At 33.7% G+C, this 17,459-nt stretch overlaps 1 protein-coding gene and 1 non-coding gene across 2 annotated transcripts; both read right to left on the bottom strand.

Annotated features, from left to right (window-relative positions):
• Positions 1-7,069: 7,069 nt before the first annotated feature.
• On the bottom strand, positions 7,070-7,843 carry LOC142526006 (uncharacterized). The gene is made up of 2 exons (XM_075630279.1): positions 7,600-7,843; positions 7,070-7,458 (listed from the first exon to the last, which is right to left on the bottom strand). Exons 1-2 carry the CDS (start codon positions 7,841-7,843, stop codon positions 7,070-7,072), a joined length of 633 nt encoding a protein of 210 aa, XP_075486394.1.
• An 8,866-nt stretch (positions 7,844-16,709) lies between these two features.
• On the bottom strand, positions 16,710-16,819 carry LOC142528168 (small nucleolar RNA R71). Its single transcript, XR_012815648.1, has one exon. It is a non-coding gene; the product is annotated as a small nucleolar RNA R71 (small nucleolar RNA).
• Positions 16,820-17,459: the final 640 nt, after the last annotated feature.

Genomic DNA, 17,459 nt, shown 5'->3' with positions numbered 1-17,459 from the left:
GCTGAGTAGTAGTAGGAACATGTGCGGTAGTAATGATCCCATCTCTAATCTTTTCTCGAATAAAATGGCAATCAATCTCGATGTGTTTTGTACGCTCGTGATAGAGAGGATTGACAGCAATGTGCAATGCCGCTTTGTTATCATAATATAATATCGGTGTAGTAAGTAACTTGATACCCATGTCTTGGAGAAGACCAACAATCCACGTGATTTCACACGTAGTAGCAGCCATGGCGCGATACTCTGCCTCAACAGATGATCGGGACACCAAACTTTGTTTCTTGGATTTCCAAGAGATTAAAGAGTCTCCCAGCTTAATACAAAAACCAGTAAGAGATCTACGGGTCATGGGGCAAGCCGCCCAATCAGAATTGAAGTAGGCTTTGAGGACAAAAGAACTATAAGCTGAGAGAAGAATTCCCAGACCAGGTGCAGATTTCAAGTAATGCAAGACGCGCAAGGCAGTGGCCAAATGAGATTTCTTGGGAGCGTGCATGAATTGGCTTAGATTTTGAACCGCATAACAAATATCGGGTCTTGTAATCGTGAGATAAATCAACCGACCAAATAAGCGTCTGTAAGTATCAGGATTTGACAATAAAGGGTCCTCAATAATGTGAGAGGAACTTTGCTGTGTCACTTGATCTAAAGCTGCACTGGTAAGTTTAAGATGCTGAGACATAGGAGTATCAAAAGGTTTTGCGCCAGTTATCCCTGAATCCGACAACAATTCTAAGACATACTTTCGCTGATTGAGATAAATACCAGACTTGGAACGAGCAACTTCAATGCCAAGAAAGTATCTCAATGGCCCAAGGTCCTTAAGATGAATATGAGAATGTAAAAAATTCTTCAAGTCAAGAATGGAAGCTTCACCATTTCCTGTGATAATAATGTCATCCACGTAGACTAAGAGTAAAGTAATATGAATATTGTCTTTCTTAACAAACAGGGAATGATCATGGAGAGATCGAATAAAACCAGCCTGCTTCATAATCCCAGCAAACTTGACATTCCATTGTCTCGAAGCCTGTTTAAGGCCATACAAAGATCTGAACAATTTGCATACTTTCTGCTCCCTCTGGACATGATATCCTTGTGGAAGTTTCATCTATACCTCCTCATCCAGATCACCTTGAAGGAAAGCATTCGTGACATCCATTTGATAAAGAGGCCAACGCATAACAGCTGCTACACTCATCAAACACCGAATAGTGACTATCTTGGCAGTTGGGGAAAATGTATCGTGGTAATCTATTCCTTCTTGTTGGGTATAGCCTTTGGCCACAAGCCGAGCTTTAAACTTATCAACAGTTCCATCCGGATGCCTTTTGATTTTATACACCCATCGGCAGCCAATAGCTTTCTGTTGGAACTTTTCAAGTTCGCAATCTTGATTTTGATGTTAACAAAACTTGTTATTGTGTTTCTAACATATTTACTCAAGTGTGAAGTTGCAAACACAAGAAGCAAGCTGAAACTGAATTTTGCACAAACTGAATTTATGGCGAGCTTCGGTATTTTGATGATATCTCTCAACTGGATTATCCAAATGACAATCCGCCAACTGGACTGATTAGAAAACTCAATTTGGAACAAATCGTATTTCGCGTTAGTTGGGCAAAATCGGATGTTATCATGGTCTAACTGATCGCTCAATTACCGAACTGATCACACGAAAACAGCAATCAGTTGAGTTTGAGAAGCTGCGGTATTTTGGTCATATCTCTCAGCTAGGTTATCGAAATGAAGCGATTCAGTATGCGTTGGAAAGATAAGACAATGATCTACAAATCATCTTCAGAAGTCAAAGTCTGAATCAAAGCTTAAGATGCTGATAAATGACGATGAAGTTACTGGTTCTGCACAAACTGAAATCAGCTAGGCTGATTTCAGCACACCAGCTGAAACTGAACCAACTGAACCAACTGCTGACCAGCTGACCGACCAACTGAACTGAACCAGCTGCTGACCAACTGAAACTGAACCAGACCAGCTGAAGACCAGTTGAACAAGACCAGCTGAACTGAACCAGCTGAAACTGAACCAGACCAGCTGAAGACCAGCTGAACCAGTCCAACTGAACCAGACCAACTGAACCAGTTGAACTGATTGACCAGTTGAGTTGACCAGTTGACCAGTCGAGAAAATGTCCAGCAAGACGAATTTGACCGTTTCAATTCCAGAAACAGTACAGAAACTTTCCAACGGTCATATTCCTGTGTCTAACCTATATATCAGTGTTGGAGCCTATAAATACAACATATTGAAGATCAAACAACAGCTTTTGAAGTGGATTCAAAGCATGGGCAGTTAGCATGAAGATATCAGCTAGTTGAGAGCACAAGCCCTTGTGTGAGGATACATTTGAGATATACACTGTAAATGATAAATTCCTCACACACAATCACTCACACATATACAAGAGAGTTAAATTTCAAAGATTAGTTGAGTGAGTCTTGCAGAAATACAATAAACTTGTGTATGTAGTCTTTGCATATGAGACATTAAACAATATGCTGATTGTGAGGTGCTGCCTACAATCTTGAGTGCTAGGAGTTCTAGTTGGGTGCTGCCCTTCCGGAATGGGTTTGTACAAGTAGTTGTATAAATCAAGGTCTTCTAGTGTATCCTTCCCAAAGGGAAGAAGGGGTGACGTAGGAGTGTTTGAAATCTCCGAACATCCATAAACAAATTAGTGTCTATTTGTTTATTGCATTTGCTTATCATTTTCACTGTTTTTAAAGATGCATTGTTGAAGCATTTTATGTGTTCTTCAAATATAAAAATATTGTATATCAAGTGTTTGATAAAATGCTTCAACTGAATATTTTTACTCATTCAACTTGCATATATTTTAAATGGTTTACAAAATATTTAATCGGTTTCTACGAAGGATTATTTCGAGTATCTTCCGCTTGTTTTTTAACCAAACTCGATTTAATTCATCGGTGTTCAATATTTCAAGAACCGAGCTATTGTAGCTCAACGATTACCCCCTAATCGATCCTATCAATTGGTATCAGAGCAGGTGTTCTTGAAAGAACATTGAAACTGATTTTGATGTTTAAAATTCGAAAATTTCAGATTTTTTACACATATATATGCAAAACTGAATTTTCGCGCAGCTTGCAGCGACCGTAGGAAAAATGGCATATCTCCTTGCTCGAGTGTCCAAATGACAAACCGTTTTTTGCGTTGCAAACTAGACTCATAGAGGTTTACAACGGTATACAATTTGCAGCCTAATTATGCTCGAGAAAATACAGTTTATTCGTTGAAGGCAGAGCATATGTGCTACAGCAGAAAATGAGCCATGAAGAAAATTGGTCAGTTATCCTTCTTCTTTTATAATTTTCAAAATTTCAAAAATATAGGGGGAGAACTCATTGTAATTTTAATGGAGTTATTATTTTTAAATATTGAGGGGGAGAAAATTTTGTTTAAAATGTTTTGAAAATATGACTTTTTGATTCACACAAAAAGGGAGAGAATATGTTAGTTGAGTTGATTGTTTATCCAAGTTTTGTGATCATCAAAAAGGGGGAGATTATTGGAACTTTTCAAGTTCGCAATCTTGATTTTGATGTTAACAAAACTTGTTATTGTGTTTCTAACATATTTACTCAAGTGTGAAGTTGCAAACACAAGAAGCAAGCTGAAACTGAATTTTGCACAAACTGAATTTATGGAGAGCTTCGGTATTTTGATGATATCTCTCAACTGGATTATCCAAATGACAATCCGCCGATTGGACTGATTAGAAAACTCAATTTGGAACAAATCGTATTTACGTTAGTTGGGCAAAATCGGATGTTATCATGGTCTAACTGATCGCTCAATTACCGAATTGATCACACGAAAACAGCAATCAGTTGAGTTTGAGCAGCTGCGGTATTTTTGTCATATCTCTCAGCTTGATTATCGAAATAAAGCGATTCAGTATGCGTTGGAAAGATAAGATGATGATCTACAAATCATCTTCAGAAGTCAAAGTCTGAATCAAAGCCTAAGATGCTGATAAATGACGATGAAGTTACTGGTTCTGCACAAACTGAAATCAGCTAGGCTGATTTCAGCACACCAGCTGAAACTGAACCAACTGCTGACCAGCTGACCAACTAACTGAACTGAACCAGCTGCTGACCAACTGAAACTGAACCAGACCAGCTGAAGACCAGTTGAACCAGACCAGCTGAACTGAACCTGCTGAAACTGAACCAGACCAGCTGAAGACCAGTTGAACCAGTCCAACTGAACCAGTTGAACCAGTCCAACTGAACCAGTTGAACTGAACCAGACCAACTGAACCAGTTGAACTGGTTGACCAGTTGACCAAAGTTGACCAGTCGAGAAAATGTCCAGCAAGACGAATTTGACCGTTGCAATTCCAGAAACAGTACAGAAACTTTCCAACGGTCATATTCCTGTGTCTAACCTATATATCAGTGTTGGAGCCTATAAATACAACATATTGAAGATCAAACAACAGCTTTTGAAGTGGATTCAAAGCATGGGCAGTTAGCATGAAGATATCAGCTAGTTGAGAGCACAAGCCCTTGTGTGAGGATACATTTGAGATATACACTGTAAATGATAAATTACTCACACACAATCACTCACACATATACAAGAGAGTTGAACTTCAAAGATTAGTTGAGTGAGTCTTGCACAAAGACAATAAACTTGTGTATGTAGTCTTTGCATATGAGACATTAAACAATATGCTGATTGTGAGGTGCTGCCTACAATCTTGAGTGCTAGGAGTTCTTGTTGGGTGCTGCCCTTCCGGAATGGGTTTGTACAAGTAGTTGTATAAATCAAAGTCTTCTAGTGGATCCTTCCCAAAGGGAAGCCAAAGGGAAGAAGGGGTGACGTAGGAGTGTTTGAAATCTCCGAACATCCATAAACAAATTCGTGTCTATTTTTTTATTGCATTTGCTCATCATTTTCACTGTTTTTAAAGATGCATTGTTGAAGCATTTTATGTGTTCTTCAAATATAAAAATATTGTATACCAAGTGTTTGATAAAATGCTTCAACTGAATATTTTGACTCATTTAACTTGCATATATTTTAAATGGTTTACAAAATATTTAATCGGTTTCTACGAAGGATTATTTCGAGTATCTTCCGCTTGTTTTTTAACCAAACTCGATTTAATTCATCGGTGTTCAATATTTCAAGAACCGAGCTATTGCTAGCTCAACGATTACCCCCTAATCGATCCTATCACTTTCTTACCCGGTGGCAACTCGACCAATTTCCAGGTGTGATTGAATTTTCTAAAGCAGCCAGCTCTAAGTCCATAGCAGCTTTCCATCTAGGATCCGAGATTGCTTCATGATAGAATATGGGTTCCTTATCAAAAGAGATGGAGGTTAAAAAAGCCTGATAAGTTTCATAAAAGTTGGAATAAGTGAGGCATTGTGATAAATGATAAACACAATCAACCGAATCTGTTTGAGACAAAGTTGGACAGGAATAATCTTTCGTCCAGATTGGAGGGGTTGTAGCATCGGAGAGATCTGCGTGGGGGTGGAGGAACACACTGAGTATGATCAAGGTGAGGGTTTGAAGCATGATCATCTCCAAGAAAGGAATCATGATCAAGAGGGAAAAGCAAAGTGCTTGCAGGAAAAGGAGGCTGAGGAGAGGTAGTTGATGAAAAGGGAAAAGAATCTTCATGGAAAACTACATCCATTGATACAAAAATTTTGTTAGTTTGAAAATCCAACAATTTATAACCCTTCTGAGTACTATAATAGCCCAAGAAGACACAACTATTGGCTCGGGCAGAGAATTTGTCTTTGGAGTGCAAAATAGTAGCATAGCACAAACATCCAAAAGTTCGAAGATGTGTGAAAGAGGGTGGCTTCTGAAATAAGATCTCAAATGGTGTCTTATTTCCCAGCAATGGACTTGGTGTACGATTAATTAGATAACAAGATGTGAGGACACAATCTCCCCAAAACTTTAATGGGACAGATGACTGAAATCTCAGAGCTCTAGCCACATCGAGAATATGCTTATGCTTCTGCTCAACGACTCCATTTTGTTGCGGAGTATAGGGACATGAACTTTGATGTAAGATGCCAAGGGAATTAAACAATTGATTACAATCTGTCTTAAAGAAATCAAGCGCATTGTCAGTGCGAATGGTCTTGATGAGTCTAGAGAATTGTGTTTGAACAAAAGTGCAGAATTGTTTAAGGAGGTGCAAAACATCCAACTTGGAATGCATAAGATAGACCCACGTGGCTTTAGAAAAGTCATCAAAAATGGTTAAAAAATATTTCTCCCCATTGTATGTAGGAGTGTGAAAAGGTCCACATATATCCATATGCACAAGTTCAAAAAGACAAGTCGATTTAGATAAACTCAACAAAGGAAATTGAAGTCTAGTTTGTTTAGCTTTCGGGCAAATTGAACAATGCTGAATATTAACTTTCTTATTGAGGAAAGGAAGCAATTGCATTCTAGACAATGACATATGCCCTAAACGCTGATGCCATAAAGAATGATCAATAGCCATTACAGAACTACCAACATATGTATTACACCACTTGTTAAGCAAAGGAAACTCAGTATTTGGGATAGAAGTTGTACTAAAAAAGGCTCTTGTATCAAGGTGATCTAGTCCGTTGATTTCTTTACCAATCCCCATTATTCTCCCAGTCTTGTGGTCCTGAAACAAACAAAAGTGAGAAAAGAATGTAACAAAACAATTATGGTCTTTAGTGAATTTGGATACTGAGAGAAGATTGACTTTGAAATATGTCATATATAAAACATTTTCAAGTGTGATGGAATTGGTGAATGGTATTGATCCTATGTTGGCAACAGGGGCCCGACCACCATTAGGCAATCTCACAAACTTAGTGGGAGTTGCTGTAAACTTAGAGCCAGAGAGATGCATAGGGTTCCCAGTCATGTCCTCATTTGCTCCACTATCTATAATCCAATGCGTGGGTATTTCAACTAAATGTAATGTACCTGCCATATTAACCACTGGTTCAGTAGGAGATTGCACTTTGCAGCTACCCAACAATTTCATGATCTCAGCATACTACTCAGAAGGTCTTTGGGGCTTGTAAACCTTTTTAATCGATCCCCTAATTGGTGGCTTGTATAGCCTATGACCGGGAGGATAACCAACCAGCTTGTAACATGTCTCTTTGGTATTCCCATTCCAATTACAATGATCACATTTCAGCATATCTTTCTTCAAATGATGTACCCTGTTTTGATTAGAGAAAAATGCTGTGGATGGTGCTTCAACAGCAAGCATGGATCTATGTGATTCCTCCTGTGAAATGATTGAAAATGCCTTCCCTACTGTGGGTAATTGACTCATCATCAAAAACCGACTTCTGATATGAGAATAGCTTTCATTCAACCCTAACAAAAACTGCAATAACCTCTGTCGTTGTTCATGTTCAACATATTGTTTGGCAGCTGCACATTCACATAAATGCAATATAACCAATAAGTGGTATTCATCCCAAAGTTGCTTCAACTTGCAGAAGTAAGTAGAGACGGTATTATTCCCTTGTTTGAGTTGACCAATCTCTCAGTGCAGCGAAAAAATTCGTGAACCATTAACCTTATCAAATTGTTCCTTGAGATCGGTCCAGACTACTGAAGCATCCGTGGAATAAACTATTCCTCCAAAGATATCCTTAGAGACATTATTCATGATCCAAGAAAAGACAAAAGCATTACATCTCTCCCACTGATGCAATGTAGCATGACCAACAGTCGGTCTATTGCAAGTTCCATCAATAAATGCAGTTTTTTTTTGCTCGCAGGGCAATGAGCATTGCTCTACTCCAAATACCATAATTGTCAGTACCTACTAATGTTTCATTAACGAGATTCATACCAGGTGTGTCTGAAGGATGAATATACATAGGATCATTGAAAGCTACTGCAGTTGTCATTTTCGAACCGCTCGATTCAGAAAATTAGTTCTCAAATTGAAGATTCTCAAATATGTTCCAGCGTGCTGAAAAATTATCGTAAAAGTGAGATACCTCAATTGCAGATATTAGTTGACTGAAGAACTCTGATCAGAATTATCGCCGAGCTGAAATCAACAACTGGCCAGCTCGATTGCAAGAAAAATCTGATCTCAATCAAATTTCGCAATCGGAAAACATCTCAAATGAAGGAGACGATTTTTGAATTGGATCCGAATGCTCTGATACCATGTTAAGCAATGAGAAGAAGCAATTTTATTGATTAACCTTTGCACCAAGAAAGGTGTTCTTCATTAGAAGTTTTACAAAGGAGTGGTTATGTTATTCTAACCAACTGACTAATGGCTGTAAAGGAAAAGCTAATATAGTTGTTGCTAAGTCTAAAAGGGTGAAGTAAAATGTTTTACTAGCATGCATATCACCAACAAGACTCATTTATAAGTTTAATATTTTTGTCAACTTTGAAAATAAATTTATATTATTTCTATTTTCTTATTATGTCTTTCGTTTGTCTAATGTCGAGTAATTGCTGAAAAATTCTTCTCACGAGTTTGATTTTATTCTTCAATTCATTCACATAATCTTGAAGTAAAAATATTATTATGATAAAACGCTTTTCACTAGGTCAAAAGTTATAGTTGTTAGTCAATGTACAACTTTATTTTTTTTATAATTGTGGCAGCACGGAGTGCACTTACTTAGGTGCTAATAGGTCGGTCTATTAGGCATATGATTCCAAAGATGTGTGTCTCTATCTGCTAGTACTATCTCGTATCTTACCATTTTCTATAGCTGACAATGTCTCCAATAAAGACAATATTACTTTTTAAGATTTGTTGTCACTTTATGATCCACTTAGTCAACCAGATCACGCGGCGCAACATCAACAGCTTGATGCACAAGAACTTTCCATAAGGTCACTCATCTTAGTACTACTCTCACTCATGCACACTTAACCCAACAAATATGCATTTATGTGATTGGCTAAATATGCGTTTTTTTTAAAGACATTGGTTTTATTTTTTTTCGTAAGTAAAAATTTTAAATACAAATAGAGTAAATAAAAAGATTTTTAATGTGGTTGAAAAATCATGGTACTCCATGGAGTCACATCCAACTATCAAGCAAGCTATTAAGAAAAACATTATTGCATACACTATTATACTCGTACATTTAGATACTCTCTCTCGAGAGAGGTATGAATAGTTTTAAAAACCAATGGTTCCAGTTTTAATTAAAATCAAAACAAAAAATCCTCGCTTGGATACCGTTTCAGTTCCGGTTCCTAACAATTTTGGATATAATATGGCCTAAAATTTATTCTTTTAAATTTAAACAGAAAAAATATGAGCAAATAATCGGGACGATTATTCCAACATTATTATCTAATTATCAGCTATACCTTAACGAATACGATATTTTCTTCTTGATAAATATCTTGCATATATAGATTTATTCAAAAGATATATCATCATATTTTCATTTATTTTTTCCAAAACAAAATTATAATTTTTTTTTATGAATATCCAATATATATAATTATTTTACCAATTTCTTTATATATCTCTCAATGTCTTTGAAACATCCTAAAAATTTCTTTAAAATACATGGAAATTTTATTTTACACAGTGCCTGAAACTTACACATTTCAGCACACTATTTTTGCCAATAAATTAAGCAGCATTTTTCAAAAATAAACCTTCAATAACGCTAAGAAAAATCTCAAATATCGTCGTCACAACATATTAAAAATTATCAAAACAATATACTTTGACAATTCCATCTCGACATAAAATTTTGATTTAACAGCGTTGTCTCATCAATAAATTCTATGACCTGGAACGTAAGTGCACAAAACTAAATTGGCTCGGATAAGTGCTCATTACCACAAACCACATATTCTTGTCAGTCAACACCACCTCAATCTTTCTCACATGCATCGATGAAGACTAGCAAAACTAGAGGCCCAACAAGTTTTTCCCGGAGATAACAAGTAACATGTATTAAAATAAGACATGCAATAAATTTTTTCCCTTAAATCCCTTTTGCATGTAGAAATAACTATCGTACACACTTATTTTCAAAATGCTAAAATTAAAACTCGTAAATTACCCAAAACTTTAGCCTACCTCCTGTGAGGCGAGAGAGGCCACCGTCTCAGGGCCCGGCCCTCACAGGGGCCCAAAAAAAATCATAAGTCTCATGTTATTTAGGTATGCACCTAATAGCATGCGTAATGGACATTTAAAAAAAATTGGACATTGATCCATTGAAAATATGATTAAATATGATGATTGTTTTGATTGTTGATTTAATCAAATTATGTAGAGCCCAAACAATAAAACTACACGGCTCATTGATTAAATTTTTAAAAATTTTGTATGCATAAAATGGTAATGTTTATCCAATATATTTATTATTTTATCTTGTGTCAAATCATATGTTAAACTTTTATACTTTACTTGTCGATTATTTGGCCTCTTTTTTTGAATTTACGTAGTTGGACCCATTTCAAAAAAATAACACAAATAATTGTGATACTTACCTATTTTACATATTTTTATTTTCCATTTTCTTGAATAAAATATTATATTTATTATTTAAAACAAATCATATATTTTTACAATATTGCTTCATTATATTTATCATTTTGTTATTTGATAGTTTATATTGATAAATTTCAATTTTGGCAACATATCTTACAATTTTTGTCAATTTCAATCTTTTCTCAATATAATTGTTCATATGATACTGCATTACATTAGAGCTATGTTGATGTTGTGGCGTACGAAGAAAAAAATCGCAAAAAGATAAATATATAACTCATAAATTATATTTTTCTTATATCTATTTTTTGGTTATTTTTAATTTGTAAAATGAACTTTACGATTATTTAGCACAACAAGATTTTTTTTAACATATTGCCTCAGGTCCTGTGAACCACAGGTACGACTCTGCTTTAGCCTCAAATATAAACACATTATCATCAACATAAACAGTTAACTTTTCCTTAATTACAATCCTTCAATTATTTTATGAAAGAAGGCTCAAAAACTTCCTCCATTCAACTGTCATAGTCGTTCAATCAAACATAGAAAGATTGAATTTTGGCAAAGCAGCACCGACATGAAGACCAACGCCCAAAGCTCGTGAGTCTGTCAGAGCAGAACATACCAGAAACCCAACACTCAAAGTCTGTAATCAGTCATAAATTTTCAGCCACAACTTCACCACATATAGAAAAAAATATTAAATTATTTCACAAATCATAAGCGCATGTGGCTGTCCGGAAATCTCCATTTTCTTAAATTTTTTTCTTAAATGTTTTTGAAATTTCTTTAAAAAGTTTTGCCTTTCCAAACGAAAAGGACCCATTGCGAGAATTCGACGCAACAGGGCTCATTGTTTACATCTGAGTTGCCACCTAGGCAGTGTGCGTGCAGAACATGCATGCCCACCCAATAGGACAATCACGACCGCAACTACCCAGCCCAGATTGTGCCTCCAAACCACGCAGTAACTCTCTTCTCCTCAGCAAGTCATGGCCTCACGTCGGCCAGCACACTATGTGTAAGAGTAGGTGCTCAGCAAGTCAACTTTTGGCTTGAGATTTATTGACTCTAGTGTAAAAAAATTATTTATTTTAATAATATTTTACGATTTTATCAAATTATGACATATGCTTTATGTGTACACCCATGCAAGCTGCGTAGATAAAGTCTTTGAATATGTGATAGGTACCATGAGGTCTGTCTCGCAACGTAAAATCATGAAACTCATTAAGAGGTATACCATATATTCTAAACAGGTTCGTAGTCGAATCAGCCACCTAAAATAAGGATAAAGGTTGCTTGATGTCATTGGTAAGGGCATGAAGATGTCTATTCATACAGATGAATGATTATATGATGATGTATAGAACAACCCTCGCTCAAATTGTCCAAGTGGTTTTCATTTATCAGGTAGAATAATCAACGGTTATGGTTGTACACCTTAGTCCTTTGACCCGGGAAAACGTAGGGGCTCTGCATACTAGCATGCACTTGGATTCATTTACCGACTCCATTGAGGGTCATCAGATGGCGAGGTTGTGTGTAGTTTCAAAATTAGTAGGAGCAAATGCATTGTAGTCGAGGATTCACAGTTTTCCTAGGGGTGAATATATTAATCTATGCGATCTGATGAGTTAATAGTATATGAATCTCTGTCCACAGCAAGAAATGTATTTTAGAGAAAGCTGTTTTCTTAGTTGCACATATCATATTACTATTAGTACTTAAAGATAAATCACATCGTTATTAAATTCATATACAACCTCGATATACCAATAGTTGCAAATTCGATCAGGATATATGAGTTGAAGGGACCGTACTGTATGCTACAACTTAAATTATAATTCACTCAAGTGTAGGTTGTCTGCAAATAATATATTTAGTAAGTACGAGATTGATCCACAGAGATGTTATTTTAAGTTTAAATTTATTAATTTATAAATTACCAAATGCAAGAATGAAATTTACAAATTATAAATTTTGTCAAGGCTCAAAGATTTATTCTTGGCTTATGTAATATTGTTTAACTAAAATTAGAACAAATGAAACCACCATAATTAATGGTCCCATGAAAAAGAAAATTAAATATTTAAACAGATACATAATATAATATAGTTCCCACTATAAAAAAATATCGAATTAATCGATATTTTATATATGGTACCTATGTTTATATATATAATTGTATAAATATAAAATTGCATAAAATAAATTTTAAATTAAATCATTATATTTCATTTATAACAACCGGAAGAGCCACGCTATTGCCTAAATGAAATATATGATTTAATAAGTTAGTTGCGGTAAAGTAAAAGTTAATTGCGAAAAATAAAAGCTAGTTGCAGGAAAGTAAAAGTTAGTTGCAATAAAATAAATGTTAGTTGCAATAAAGTAAATGTTAGATTGTTAGATGTTAGTATTAATTCACAATATTTCATTTAGAACAACCGGCAGAGCCACGCTATCGTCTAAATGAAATATATGATATAATTATATATATATATATATAATAAAAATAATAATAATTGATGAAATATTTATTGTCTCAAAATTAAACAATCAAGATAACAACTTCAATAGTATCAAGCATTTGATGTAAATTGATAACAACGAATAATTCAGTTTTTTACCTACAATAAAAAGAAGTTAGCTAAATGAAAAAATATAGAAAGAATATACAAAATATAAACAATTTTACTTCACCAAGAATTCATCATCTTCACCTTGACATAGTAGATTTAACTTGCCATGAGCTTACTTTTGATTCACACTAAAATCCTCACTCATGGTTGGGAAATAAAATATATTAAACTTAGAACTTTTAGCACACAAACTATATTTTACAATGATATATGATACTCCTCAAGCTATCACAAGGCCTCTATTTATAAGCCAATTGAGAGAAAAGGTCAAAAATTTCATTATTACCATGTAGTTGTAATAGTAGTTCTTGTCTCCTCCAACTTCAATTACTTGGCCCTTCTTTGAATGCTATGTTCCATGACTTTAATCTCCGAATTGGACTTTGCTCAAAACAGAAAACATGTGGGTAATTGTCTGTAGATGAATTTTGCCTTTTGCTTCACCTCATTTGGTTAAATATTGAAATAGCTATGATTTTTTTTACTATATGATGGTCATAGTAAAAGTAAATATGTCATCCTTTTGATATTTGCACAATTTGATCATCTTAGTAAATTTTTTAGGCATTCATGTCTTCTGAAACGTTGTAGATAATTTTTCAAGGATTTCAAAAATGTTTGAATCACCTCAATTTGAATTTTGTAGCTTGAGTATCATTATTTTACCAACGTGTAGAAAACCTGAAAATAAAACATATTTAGTAAGACAATTAAATATAAACAAACAATACTAAAATAACATAATTATATAATTTTAATGAAACTTAAATTTTAAAATATAGGTTTTAACATATAATAAATTATTACTTTTAAGTTTCATCACTGTACTCTAACCATAATTTAAGTTATTGTAGGTATTATCAGCGATACCTAGGGGATCATGGGACGATGCTACTAGACGCTCTTATTGTGATTCGATGGGTGCAATCAGAACTAAGTTCTGACATTCTTCATCAATGAGTTGATGAAAAGAATGTGGCTAATTAGGGTATGCCCAAACAAGAATAAATTTTATTATGAATCACATGGAGATGTGAACCTACAGCTAGTTATATCGTTGAACCATTGAAGGTTACACAAGTATCGGACACTGTGTTACCGTTGAGAAAATCAAAGTTCAAGGAGTTGAATTTGGCGACCACAGTTTGATGGAGATCAAATAGAATGCTTATAAAGAAGTTTATAATTTGATTCCATAAGATAGAAGAAATGGAAGTTAGCTTAATTGCTAATTGAGGAAAGAGAGTGGAACTACATGTTTTGGTGAATGAGTTCACAAAACTGATAGCTGTCCAATATGGTAAGTAAAAAGTTTGATCTTTGATGAAACTTAAATTTAATAATTTATTATATGTTAAAACCTGTATTTTAAAATTTAAGTTTCATTAAAATTATAAAATTATGTTATTTTAGTATTGTTTGTTTATATTTAATTGTCTTACTAAATATGTTTTATTTTCAGGTTTTCTACGTGTTGGTAGAATAATGATAACTCAAGCTAGAAAATTCAAATGGAGGTGAATCAAACATGTTTAGAATCCTTGAGAAATTATCTACAACTTTGCAGAAGACATGATTGCCTAAAAAGATCTTTAAGATGATCAAATTGTACAAATATCAAAAGGAGGACAAATTTACTTGTATTATGACCAGCATATAGTAAAAATATCATAACTATTTCAATATTTAACCAAATGAGGTCAAGCAAGTGACCAAATTCATCTACAGACAATTCCCCACATGTTTGCCATTTTGAGCAGAGTCAAATTCGGTGATTAAAGTCATGGAACAAAGCATTGAAAGAAGGGACATGGAATTGAACTTGGAGGAGACAAAGAATACTATTGCAACTACATGGCATTAATAAAAATTTTGACCATTTCTCTCATTTGACCTATAAATAGAGGCCTTGTGCTAGCTTGAGAATCATTCTATCTCATTGTAAAATATAGTGTGAGTGTGTATCAAAGTTCTAAGTTCCAATATATTTTCTTTCATGTTTTCAACTATGAGTGATATTTTAGTGTTGATCAAAAGTAAGCTTATGACAAGCTAAATCTATTATGTCAAGGTGAAGAGGATGCATTCTTGGAGAAGTAAGATTGTTTATATTTTGTATATTCTTTTTTTATTTCTTTTCATTTAGCTAACTTATTTTTATTGTAGGTATAAAAATGAATTATTTGTTGTTATCAATTTACATCAAATGCTTGATACCATTAAAGTGGTTATCTTGATTTGTTGTTTAATTTTGATACAATAAATATTTCATCACTTATCATTATATATATAGATATATATATATATATATTTATATAATAATATCATAATATTTCATTTAGACGATAGCGTGGCTCTGCCGGTTGTTCTAAATGAAATATTATGATTTAATACTAACATCTAACATTTACTTTATCGCAACTAACTTTTATTTTTCGCATCTAACTTTTACTTTCTCGCAACTAACTTTTACTTTATCGCAACTAACATTTACTTTACCGCAACTAACTTATTAAATAAATATATTTCATTTAGACAATAGCGTGGCTCTGCTGGTTGTTCTAAATGAAATATAATGATTTAATTTAATATTTACTTTATGCAATTATTTATTTATATAGTCATAATTATAATCATAGGTACCATATATAAAATATCGGTTAATCCGGTATTTTCTATAGTGGGAACTATATTATATTATGTGTGTGTTTAATTTTTTTGGAACCATTATTTATGGTGGTTTCTTTTGTTTTACTTTTAGTTAAACAATATTACATAAACCAAGAATAAATCCTCAAGCCTTGACAAAGTTTATAATTTGTAAACTTAATTCTTGCATTTGGTAATCTATAAATTAATAAATTTAAACTCAAAATAACCTCTCTGTGGATCGATCTCGTACTTACGAATTATATTACTTGCAGACAACCTACACTTGGGTGAATTATTATTTAAGTAGTAGCAAGTTTTTGGCGCCGTTGCCGGGGAGGTATAAATTAAGTTTATATTTGTTAATTATGTTTTATTTATAAGTATTGTGTTGTTTTTTTTTTGTATGAGTATTTGGAGTCGAAAAAAAAGTGGTAGACTTATTCGAGTATCTGAAAATAATTTAAACATGGATGATAATTCAAATAATCAAGATAATAATAATAATAATAATAATCAAGAACATGATCAATTAAGAACACTTAGGCACCATATGAACCCTATTAGAACTAGTGCCCCATCTTGTTTAGTTTTTCCTCCTGATGCATCTAATTTCAACTTCAAACCTCAAATTATTCAACTTTTACCAAATTTTCATGGTTTAGATTCTGAAAATCCATATTTGCATCTAAGAGAATTTGAGGAAGTTTGTAACACTTATAATGATCAAAATTGTAGCATGGATATAGTTCGATTAAAGCTTTTCCCTTTTCTTTAAAAGATAAAGCTAAAACATGGCTACAAAATTTAAGATCAAGTTCAATAAGATCATGGGAAGAAATGCAACAACAATTTCTCAAAAAGTTTTTCCCTTCCCAAAGAACAAACTCTTTTAAAAGACAAATTACAACTTTTTCTCAAAAACAAGGAGAAACGTTTTATCAATGTTGGGATAGATATAAAAATTACTTAATACATGCCCACATCATGGTTTTGAAACATGGAGAATAGTTTCTCACTTTTATGAAGGTCTAATACCTAAAGATAGGCAAATGATAGAATTCATGTGTAATGGAACTTTTGAAGAACAAAACCCAAATGAAGCTATGGAATATTTGGATTCATTAGCAGAAAATGCTCAAAATTGGGATAATATAGGCACAATAGAACCACCAACAACTAAAAACAATAATTCAACAAATGGGGGTGGTATCTATAATCTTAAAGATGATATAGATATTCAAGCTAAACTTGCATCTTTAGCAAGAAAAATTGAGTCATTAGAAATGAAAAAGAGTGGTCAATTAAAAAGTATTCAAGAAATTGTTTGTCATATATGTGATACACAAGATCATGCTACAAAAGATTGTCCAACATTACCTTCATTTAAAGAATGTCTCCATGAACAAGCAAATTATGTTAACAATGATAAAAAACCAATACTAGATCCTTTTTCACCATCATATAATCCAGGATGAAAAAATCATCCTAATTTTAGTTGGAGGAATGATAATAATGCACAACCGTCACAACAATATTTTGAAAATAACCAAAATCATCAAGGTTATATTCCTTATGTTACACCTCCAAGAAAAAACTTGTGAAGATGTAATTCATGCATTTATCCAAAAGCA

This window comes from Primulina tabacum, chromosome 15 (genome assembly GCF_025594145.1).
Source record: "Primulina tabacum isolate GXHZ01 chromosome 15, ASM2559414v2, whole genome shotgun sequence".
NCBI classification, from domain to species: Eukaryota; Viridiplantae; Streptophyta; class Magnoliopsida; order Lamiales; family Gesneriaceae; genus Primulina; species Primulina tabacum.
The sequence above is the reverse complement of the archived record's forward strand: the minus strand, read 5'-3'. Positions and strand labels throughout refer to the sequence as shown.